The sequence below is a fragment of the Clavelina lepadiformis genome, chromosome 1, assembly GCF_947623445.1.
Source record: "Clavelina lepadiformis chromosome 1, kaClaLepa1.1, whole genome shotgun sequence".
NCBI lineage: Eukaryota > Metazoa > Chordata > Ascidiacea > Aplousobranchia > Clavelinidae > Clavelina > Clavelina lepadiformis.
Genome location: NC_135240.1, coordinates 5,266,631 through 5,277,942, shown reverse-complemented (window position 1 = coordinate 5,277,942; position 11,312 = coordinate 5,266,631). Strand labels below are relative to the sequence as shown.

Below are 11,312 nucleotides of genomic sequence, written 5' to 3'. Positions count from 1 at the left end.
CTTTTGCAGAAAGTTGAATAAAATTCTCACACTCAGCCCAGAGCAGAGGCCTTCATAGGGATCTTGGTTCGTTTTTCCACGAGGCCCGACAACTTCTCAGGGGTCACTGAACAGGAGCAGGCATTGTCAAAACTTACAACACATTGCGACTGTACAAATAAAAAAATCTAAAAAACGTGTTTGGCGTAGGCCGTCTGGCAATTTAATCTGATTTGATTTTCGCCTGTGAACCATAAACGCAGCCTATGCAGGTAGGATTATGCCAAATAATTTTTTATTGTTGTGTCGAATAACGAGTGGATAAGCACCTGAAAACGCACATCTGAGAAGGCATAAAATAAGAAAATTGCAAAATACAGGCTTTGACCCAAAAATGATACAAAAACAGGACGAACTAAAGTTGTTTCGTAAGCACACAATGTGAAGACTGAATAAGGAACTACCTCACAGTGGAACAAAAACTTTGCCATATACACTAAATAATAGGAAGGCGAAGATATAAAAGTTCACAGAAATAGTGATTACATGAAAACAATGTGCATGGAACAAAAACATCTGCAACATCGTTTGAGTAAGTTTGTGTAAAACAAAATAAAATCTAGTTCGCCGAAAAAACTTCTTGGGTTCTCTTCACACAAAGTTTCAAAATCTCAAGTTAAAGTACTGCATCTACGTAATCCATGACGTCATTTTCTATAGAATGACATCATCTGACGTTACGCACTTGGTGCAGTTTTCTTTCTTGTTTCTTGATCAGTTTAGCTGTATCTGTCAAATAAAATGGACCTTTTAAATGTAGGCTACTTTCTAGTTTAGAAACAACAGAAAACTTCGTCACACTTTGAATTCAGGTTCACCTTGGTTTTGCTTTTCTAATCTCCCGCCCATCTTCGATAAACCTTCGAGTCTGCTCTGTAACTGCCGACACAATTCCTCCGCATTGTCAGAGATGGCAGCACTCACCATCTTTTCCCGCGCTTTTTCCTTCCTTATGATGTCATAGACGTCGTGATCAGGTGACAGCACATTACTCTCTTGAAGAATTCTGAACAAAATTTCGGTTCGTTTGGGTAAAAATTTATTTAAAATGACTAAGTTTGAGGAAAACTCAAAAGAAAACAAAGAGGAGACATAGATGGCGCCACCTTGCTGGGGATGTTGACGTCCGTGGTTTCTTGGCGCCAACATGAAGACTATCTCCAGCTCCCAGGAGGATGCTGACCGGGGATGGAGGTCTCTCTCCTTCAAAATCAACTCCAGCTTTAAATGGGGAGGACGTTTTATGACACTCTGCAATAATGTGAGATGCATAAAATCAGCAAAAGGCTGATTCAGTGGAAATCTCGTCACAAACCAATCGACCCATTATTACGATGGGGAAAAAATTTAAACTAACAGAAGCTGGTTGTGTTGGTCCACATTTTATTGTTGGTTATAAGACAGGAAAAAGTTTTAAGCAAAGTACCGGTTGGATGTTGTTCCACGTCCGATATCGTGTCGTCGTCAAAAGTAGTGGTTCGACTCGTTGAATTAAACACGGTAGCGTTGGAATGAACCATTAATATCGGGGTTGCAGAGCTGGTTTGAATAAAAACATTAATTTTTAAATGTAAAATCCTACAGCAGTGAAACTTTAAAACTTAAAAAAGCAGTTTTTCACACGAATGAGAAAGTTTAATCGATTTATATCTATTCTAAGGCAACAACGACCAAGGGGTATAAAGTATAAACGTCGCATAACAGAAGTTAATCAATGATCAATAATTTAATTCATTGGATAACAAAAATAGAAAATAACAATTTGGCTTGTAAAAATTCTGGAAACCTTTCATCATCCGAAGACACTGATATGATTTTCTGCTTTTTGCGTGACGTCAATGACTTCTGTTTCGATTTTCTTGATCTCACATCCGGTCTAGAGTCACGTGACGCCAAATGGTCCCGTACTTCAGCCAACACCTTGGAAATTTTAAAATGTTCTGGTTCTAAATTTCAATCAATATCACCCAGCAAGTAATATTTACTAGCTAGGACTAAGTCAAAATAATAAATGAACTAAAATCAGATTTATTCTTGTCAATATTTCTTTATAAACAAGTTGAAACAACCAACCTTGTATATCTCATCAGCAGGGAGTGACGTGTACTTTGCCTGCCTCTGATCAGCCTTTGCAAGGTTCACTGAGAACAAAGCCGGTCATTATTACCTCACAATACCTCTTTTATTACCTCACACGAGAAAGAAAGGAAACCACTAGTTTACCCAATGAAGCCTGAGCAGATCCGGACACGGTTGCGTCGCGAGATGGCGCCATTGTGGTCATGATTCGAGCGAGCATGTTTTGCAAAACGACGTAATTATGCGGTTGTGACGTCGTCCGTCCATAAGCACCGCTAGCTCTTTCGGCCTGCGAAAGCTATGACGTCGTAAACAACTCGAAAACTAAGTTTCCTTTTATATTTGTAGTAAATTGACAATAGAATAGAGAGGTTGTGTGATCCTTGCCTGGGGTATTTGCATGGAGGGGATCCTTTTATCCATCAGATCCAGGTTACGTTGGATGTTGGCCTTCGACATCTCATTCTCCTGTTTGTTTATCAACATCTGCGCCTCCGCGTTCCTCACCGCTGCCTTCTCTAGCGCCATCTGGAGCCTTTCGACGCCGAGACGATATCTGCAACATCAAGATCTTGCTTCACCATCAGATGCATGTCAGTGCGGAACGTAGAATGTGCCTTGTTACGTCACAACTTTAAAGCGTTAAGAAGTCTCTGGTAATTACCCTTTCTCAGTTTTCGATTTATTGCGTAATTCTTCTTCCGTTTTCTTTAAACTCTTTGTGACGTCATCGACATCTTTCTGCAGCCGAGCGCATTCTTTTTTATGATGTTTTGTTTCCCTTTGTTCGAGCTCAAGTCTGGAACCGAGAATTAACGTTTGAGAGCTTGAGGACATTTAAAACGTTTATAAGAACTAGCAACGTTAAGATGTCTTTTAGTCCTGGAACCATGCACCTTGTCCTTATGTTAGAACAATTTATGCAAAACACGATGACGACAAACTGACTTGTCATAAGCTTTTGAGAGTTCAGTCTGAAGCGAGTCGATGACAGCTCGCTTGTCAGTGACCTCAACCTGCATGTCGGCTGCGATCTGGGCTGCTTTCCCGTCAACACTCTTCATCGCTTGTAAGCTCTCCTGGATGGGAAGATGAGAAATAAGTGTCAGTAAAAAACTCGTCGCTACAGTTGTTGTTTGTTGTAGAATGTAGATGAATGCATAGTTTATACAGCACTGGAAATCAGAAGAATCGCCTTTTCCAGATAAACTTGTTTATTAACTCCAAGTACAGCAATAAATTCATCAGGCGATAATAAGTTGTTGACTGGAGGTATAACTCGAACCCGAGTTACCTGGGTGTGGTGTAAATCTCTCTTCTTATGTCGAAGCTCCTTCTTCAAAGCACCAGTCTCATCCCTGTATCTTGCTTGTAACGTCTTCAGCTCTTTAGTCAAGAGATCCCTCTCCTCAATGAGGTGATTAACCTGCACATGCGCACAGTAAAGGACGGGCTTAACATGACAGGACTGATGCTGATTTATCATAAGATGTTTGTTTGGAGACAGAAGGCCAGAATTGACAAAGAAACTTATCAACAAGTGCAATAGAAATTGTAGAGTTCCATCAATATTATGTAATTTATGTATAAATTAGTTAGTTTAGGATTTAGTTTAAAAACAGAACCAAAATTTTGGCCAAAGTCCCAATCCACAAGATAGAGCTAAGTATAGTTCACAAAATGAAAAACAGGAGAAACCAGGACTATGACGTGTACATCCTTACTTGGAATCCCGCCTCCTTCAATTGTGACGTCAGTTCCTGCTTAGATTGCATCATGTTCTTTACTTGAACTTGGATGTTCTGCACATCTGATGAGATCCGACACTTCTCCTCATTCAAGGCACTCATGCGTGACTCGTAATCCGCCAACGACTCCTCTTTACTCTTCACCAAGTCATGTGACTTCTGCAATTCCGCGGTCACTTCCTGGGACACGTCACAATAGCAGCAATTGGTAAAATGATTAAGACAGGATTTCCCGTGAAAGTAAACTGAGACGCGACATGACATTATTCATACTGGCCAGGACAGTTCAACGTTGAGAAGGTCCCGACGTCTTTTGTCTCTGGCAAATAACCACAACGCACGGTTCCCACCTTTAGTTCATCTTCCAGTCTTTTATTTTTCACGTTCGTCACTTCCGCTTCCTGTACCGCCGATTTCAAATGTTCGGTCTTCGTCTCCAGTTGGTGGCGCAATTGCATCGATATTCGTTCCTTGTCGTTCGCAACTGAACGCGTCCGCTCGAGGTCGCTCTTGCTGCTCTTCGCTGTCCTCGTGAGGTCGTTGTAGTCGGAGCGAAGTCTGCCGCAAAAATCGACAAAAACGTTCGGTAAAAGTCCCGTAAAAATTTGAACCACGTTTCTAAGCGGTGTTTCATTATTTGTGACGTCACAATACATAAAAATTACGAAGTTTCTCACGTTTTTAAGTTTTCTTCCAAGTTCTTTCTGTCCCCGATAGCTTCGACGAGTTTTCGATCAGTCAGGCCCAGTTGAGTGGTGAGACGTTCAACCTAAACCGACACAACATGTGAGAATGTGAACACAACAACATGGAGCTGCTGGTAAAATTAGCAGAACTTTGGACGACGGCTGGCAGTGAACATTGTATAAAAAGCATCATGTCATGGATAGAATTTGTTATAAATTGCAAACTTTTCAGCTCCCTGAAGTGTAGCCTGAAACCTAACGCGTCAGTTTTGCGTGAAATTATTATTTGTCTCTTCATGAGAATCTTTGATTGATTTCATTCGCAGAATAACTCGCAGTTTATAATTGGTTGCCAATCCTGGGTGGATATTTTTGCCGTTATTGTTATGGTCAGCGTAAATCACCGTGTAATAGTTATTGTTATAAACACAATCAACAAAACGAAACAAAAAGTTCGTCGAAAAGCAACCAGTCAATTTCATTTTGCCCAATCTACTTCTAGGAGAGAAATACAATATCTTTTATTAAACAGCAAAAACGCTTGTGTTTGTAGCGGTCAGATAGGTCAAACGTCGACATCCTAATGTATTGTTTGCTTCAAGCGACGAGTACAGCTGTTGGGCGTACACGGAGCACAGGATTAAATGATTATTGATTCCATTTCACCCATTACTGCGATTATTATCGGATCCTAAACAACGTTCTACACACACCTACAGGAAATATCGATGTTGGAATAGCGCAATTCTTCCCAATAAATTCTTCGTCGTATTCGTTTTATCCGCGTTCATATGAACAAGCTTTGAAGACGTCTCAACGCCCATGACTTCACGAGCATGAACGATATGTGAAGTTTTTTTAACGCGTGTTCCACTTTACACGAGTCTTCGTGTAAGTTTGTTCAACTCGGGGAAATTTGTTTCAAACCTTATATTGACATATCGCTTCATGACAATAGTGCCAAGCCAAAAGTTGAAATGCAAATCACAAAATGACGTAATGTTATCAACAACTAAATAACGGAAAACGTGATTGTGACGACACCGGAAACAATTGTTGGCGTAAAAACTAAAGGTAATTAAGTGTAATATAATTTCACCCTAAAATGGTGTGACGCACACAATAAAAGCGAGACGTTGCAATTTTTTAACTTGACTGACAGGCTGCAAGCGTTCATGCGTAAATGATTTCAATAATTTACGGGAGGCTTTGCGTCAATGCGTGGTTGTGTGCCACAGGATTCCTCATTTAAAGATCGATTCGAAAATCGATTACTTTAAAAGCCGAATAAAATCGATTTCCAAGACGACGTCCAAATCTCTAAAAGAAGCTCTCCATAGAAATCTTACTTGTTGGTCCTTTTCTTTGAGCATCTGAAGTGCTCCGTTCCGCTCCATCGCACCGTCCGCGATTTGACGTTCCGTCGCCTCCAGTGACGCACGAACACGTGACACTTCCTCGCGAAGTGAAACGTTCTCCCTGGATATCGCTTCAATCTTGTCCTCGGCCTGGCGGGGAATGAAACGTGTGAGGAAGTTAACGAGTCAGACCCACGAACGGATTGTGGACGCCTGAGCATTTGTTCGTGTTTTCGCTGGAGACACGGCGATGTAGTAACGTTAAAACTGCTGCGATGTGAAGGTTTTGTTCGTAACAAAAATGGTTTATCAAAAAAGCGCTTACCAGTCAGCTCACTTCGAATTTAATTAATCAGTGAACTGCGCTTAGTTGACAATTAACTAAAACACTTTTGAGTTTAGGTTGAGCGGCCGTCGGCATTGCTCTACTGCACTTTACACATCGCGGTTGACAATCGGTACCGGATATGACGCAATTGTGCTGATAACTCACCTTCTTCCTCTCGGCGTTCTCGGCTTCATTGATTTCTTTCGCCACGCGCGTGGTGAGGTCGCCCCTGAGCTGCGCCGCGATCTCGCGAAGTCTCGAAATTTCTAAACTTTTGTCTTCGACCTGCGACCTGATTGGTGAGTAAATGTCAGCATACTGTGACATCATAATACCTCGCACGAAATCACAATGGCTCAAATATTACGTGAAAAATTGTAACAAAAGTGACGTCAATGACCTCAATTCGTTGATTTCGCGGCTTGATTCGTTGTCTTTTACCCACAATGCCTTGCGTTGTTCCCTTTCCGTCTGAAGTTCTTCCAAAGTTTCCTGTAAGCGTGTCTGAAGCTCTGTGATGCTGCAGCAGGAAAACCAAAAACAAATTTTTGAAAATTTGATTTGAGTTCATTAAATCAAAGTTTTTGAATCGATCAAACATTTATGAGAGAAAATCAAAATAATGCTCAAGTTAAGAAATCTACTCAAGCAATTTTAAACAAAATTCATCAAAAGACTTTGTTTCGAGACGCAGTAGGGCGGTATAAAATAAAATATGAGAAAGCCCAGCTCGAACACTTCAGAAAATTCGAGCACCGCCAAATTGTTAACATGCACAAGAGCTCACCTTTGCAACTGCACCGCGGTTTCGCCCTTAACACGTTGCGCTAGATCGTTGGATGATCTGACGTCATACTCTAGACTTACCACCCTCGATTGAAGGTCGCCTTTTACGTCACAATGCTCCCGTCTCGCCTGCGAAATAGATGTGGTAAGAATTGATTTTAAGGTCGCGTCCGGCGCATCTCGCGGGAGTAGTAACAAGAGAATCAGCTCGACTTATTCTAATCTAATCTTGAATAATTCATCGAGCGTTGACCGAGTTGATTGGAAGGACGGACAATTAACCGGTGTGTTACAAGCGTTAATTACCCCCCCTGTGGGATTAACGGTCACCTCGTCCAGTTGCTTGTTTAATTCGGCGGTTTGTTGACGAAAATCTTCGGCCAATCGGGTTTGAGCGTTGTTGTCCATTTGCAGTTGCTTCACCTCATTGGTCATTGCTGACAACTGGAATACGAGAAGATTTTCTTTGGTATATTTATGAGCGCGTTTTCTAGTATCTTAATATTTGATTTATTTTATGCAGAAAATTATTCCCAAGTTAACCAATTATGCACTTTGCAATTACATCGCTTTAAACTGCTTCCTATGCTTTAAGTGTGTCTTCAATTCTGTAATTCATACATAACGACATCATATCAATTTTTTTAAATATTTCACCGATAATATGATGACAAACATAAAATAATTCATTATTACGATGATAAAATTACACAATTAATTCTACATCTCACCAACTCCTCAGCTTTCTGGGATCTGCACTTCTCGTCATTCAGCAATTTTTCCTGCTCCAGCTTCAGAGTCCGGATCATGTCTGCCGCATCCGAGTTTGCCACCAATCGTTCCGCATCATGCGACTGAAAAATAAAGATGTCGATGGATCAGAAAACTTTGAACCTCTTAAACTAAAATGTGACTCTAAATAATATTGCATTTAGTAAAGATACTGCAAAATGCGGACAATGTTGCAAACAATCTTCTTTCTTCCACAATTTAAAACTAGACCGTCATCATCCAACAAATTTTGGAAAACTTCTACATTGTTCATTTTACAGTGAAAACATTTCTCACTTGTTTAGCTGCGTGCAGCTCTGCCTCAAGCTGAAGGACTTGCTTGCGTAGACAGTCGCTCTCGTCCGTTGCATTTTTGACAAATCTTTCAAAACTATCGACCAACAAGTCCGGCAGCATATCAGTAAGGTGGTCATTTTCAAAATATCTGGCGAAAGGGAAGTAAATAAGAGAGCACATTAATAACAATTTACTTTATAAATAGAAGTCCAGATTTCTAAACCGACTACGTCAACTGTTTGAATTTTTTGTTTTCGACTTGGTACCTGTTGCTTTTGCTGTTGCCTGCTTCTTTCTGAAACATGTTTCCGAGAATTATTTTAATCCGAGACATTGCCCTTTCATTTGATTGATTTCTATTCTCGAGGATCTCCATCCGCTCGTGAGCATCCAGGAGAGCTTGCTCCTGCATCTGATTGGAAGCTGCCAACTCTTTTAAAGTCGTCTAAAAGATAAAAAATACAACTAAGGATAGAAACAGTGAAAACTTGAAATGCATGAAGCAAATTATGATTTTTAAACCTAACCCGAAAAATTTGAAATGAAATTACAAAGCAAAGATAAATGGAAATGCGTCAAGACCATTGACCCACAAACATAACTATTTTAACACCAACAGAGGGATTTTACCAAAAACAGAAGCTGAAAAGGTTGACAAAAAAACTCACCTGCAAGTTGTGGATCATCTCCTCCTGCTGATCCATGTCCTGCTGCCGAAGATCCATCAACTTCTTTCTCCCAGCCACTGTCTCCTGCAACTTCCTCTGCAGCTCCTCGATCGCTCTTCGGAAGTGCTCCTTCTGTTGCTCACCACTCTCCTTAGATTCATCCAATTTCCTCGTCAGGTATTCGATCTGCGCCTGGATGAGGTGAAGGTTATAATGATATAATAATGCTGCTATAGTTAAAATAGCTGTATGGTGTCGTACCATATATAACTATATGTATGGCTTCTACCAGTCACTTGTAATCTTGAAATCATTTTAAATAGCAAATTGGGAGAAAGGTTGTGCAGATCATAATGACTTAGCTGCTAGTAATAGTTTGGTTAACACTATTTTATATGAAACCATTCTAAAATGTAGTTCCATTACAAAAGTAGCAGCTTATCGGTATAAGTATTAGCTTTTAATCTCATACAAGATTTTTCCATTGAAACCATCTACAATTAACACATTTTATTAACACAATTATGGTTTTCTGTTTTAGTTAGTAATTTTTTTGAGCGGAAAAATTTCTGGGTTTGGTGGCCTTTTCGTCATAGTAGCGCCACTGTAATTTTTATCTTGCACTTCGTAAACCCTCAGGCTTTTTGACCTTACTTTTTGTTCCCTACAGTCAATGGTTAAAATTTACAATAAGTTTTGAGATAAAAATCAAATACAATCAAAGTCATAGCACCACAGGCAATGAAGGCGCTGTTTAAACAATGCAATGTGATCGACAAACCTGTGCATCTTCCAAGACATTTTCCAAGTATATTTTATTTTTCGTTAGAGCTGACATTTCCGTGCTAGAAGCAATATACTCTGAATGCACTTTCCCAAGTCCATAGTTGGCAACAACGTTGTTGTTGGAGTTGAAATTTCTCGAGGGAGTTGAAGTGCTTCTGTAGTCACCACAAGCATTCGTGTCTTGGTAAGATGCACCGGGCGCAGTTTGAACATTTTCCCGGTCAAGGACTTGTCCGGTTTTATTTATACGATATTTCGCAGCATTTATGTCCTGCTGAAGCTGGTTCGTTTCCTTGCTTTGCTTTTCCAGCTCTGCTTGTAGTTGCAGCACATCAATGGTTGGCTTCAAAGAAGTCAGTTTGACTGTTCAGATAAAATTAGAGATATAATTTAAATTATAAATGTCCCAACAGCAACAACACTTAACAGAGTTTTTATGTTTTTTACAACAGTTTACAAAGAAGTATTTTACCAACTACATACAAGTAGAAAGAGATAGGGAATCAACACACTTTTAAGGAAAATCCAAAGTATATTTTCATTTGACAGCCAAAGTTCAAAACATATATAGATCTACCCTCACACAAATTACCTGCATTGGAATCAGTGTTTCCAGCTTCAATTAATCCAGAAGCTCCCAACTTTCTACCTTCTTCAAAAAGTTGTTTTATTTTCCTGTCATAGTCACTACTAGCCATCTGAAATAATATAACCATTTATTTCAGCGATAGGAATAAGCCTGTTTTTTATTTAGATATGGTATAGTGCTGTAGGGCATTGACCCTCAGTTGCATTAGCCTATCGCGAGCCAGTCTGCCAGTGCTCTAATCTATGTCATCACCATCAGGATCCAAAGTGGAAAGTGTGGCACATGCACGCAAAAGACTCATCAACATGCACCTCGAACTTTTACATATTCACGCCAATTTATCATAAACAAACCAAAGTAAAAGTTGGCTGCTTGAACGCCAACTTATAATAAATAACCAAAGAATTAAGTCTTCATTCAAAACTCGCCCTTACGCCTAAGTTTGCGTTTTTGCACACACACTTTCTTGTCAAAAACCGCCATAATTTTCAGTCGGGTCGCAGAATTTGTGTCTCTGTTATTTCTTGTTAACAACCTGACAAGTGACAAAGCGAACATTTCCCAAGCTGCTGCTGAGGACAGCTGAATTAGATTTTGTCAAAATACACGGCGCAAAGTGATCAACTATGCTGCAAGCACTGAAACATGAAGCAAAAAAGTACAGCTTGACATCAAGATCTAGGCCGATACAGCCTGTACAATACGTCAATCAACATTGTCCGACTTCAACTTTAAGGCTAAGACTGTAAGAGTGTAAAGGATAGTGTAACACAAAATAGAAATATATTCGTCAGAATAATTCTGGCAATAAACTAAACTGTACGTATATAACGTCAAAACGTTTTATAGAAACTTTTTAAAGAAATAACAACGAGCACAACCTGTACGCAACCCATAGTCTTTCTGGCAAACCCTGATCAATTTGTTGAATTGCGAACTGTTGATATGTCACGCTTCAATGCTTGCCGGTTGTATGCGCAGTGGTGCGTAAAATTAATTAATGCATAGAAACACAAATCGTGAAAAACATGATCGTTGTTAATTACAATAGATACAATCAAGGCAAAAACATGGCCAATTCAGGGTATTTTTCTCTGCAAATAGGCACCTTGTTTCAACTATTTCATTGTTTTAAATTTCTTTGACAATTGTCGTTTAAACATGAACAAAACCAAAA

The 11,312-nt window shown here is 39.7% G+C and overlaps 1 protein-coding gene across 2 annotated transcripts; it reads right to left on the bottom strand.

The window, feature by feature from the left end:
* Nucleotides 1–252: 252 nt before the first annotated feature.
* Nucleotides 253–11,046, bottom strand: LOC143467167 (coiled-coil domain-containing protein 158-like). 2 transcript variants are annotated; one of them, XM_076965019.1, is made up of 26 exons: nucleotides 11,017–11,046; nucleotides 10,139–10,244; nucleotides 9,542–9,909; nucleotides 8,761–8,952; nucleotides 8,359–8,537; nucleotides 8,093–8,240; nucleotides 7,756–7,878; nucleotides 7,355–7,468; nucleotides 7,026–7,153; nucleotides 6,639–6,758; nucleotides 6,404–6,530; nucleotides 5,902–6,060; nucleotides 4,544–4,635; nucleotides 4,217–4,424; nucleotides 3,843–4,046; nucleotides 3,413–3,544; nucleotides 3,067–3,197; nucleotides 2,783–2,917; nucleotides 2,506–2,674; nucleotides 2,263–2,407; nucleotides 2,113–2,180; nucleotides 1,826–1,959; nucleotides 1,466–1,578; nucleotides 1,146–1,290; nucleotides 858–1,045; nucleotides 253–768 (listed from the first exon to the last, which is right to left on the bottom strand). In XM_076965019.1, the coding sequence occupies exons 1-26, from the start codon at nucleotides 11,029–11,031 to the stop codon at nucleotides 707–709; spliced, it is 3,705 nt and encodes a 1,234-aa protein (XP_076821134.1). In that variant the 5' UTR covers nucleotides 11,032–11,046; the 3' UTR covers nucleotides 253–706. The 2 variants fall into 2 exon arrangements, with proteins under 2 accessions (XP_076821134.1, XP_076821135.1); XM_076965020.1 differs by having other exon boundaries at nucleotides 1,146–1,242.
* Between the last annotated feature and the right edge of the window lie 266 nt (nucleotides 11,047–11,312).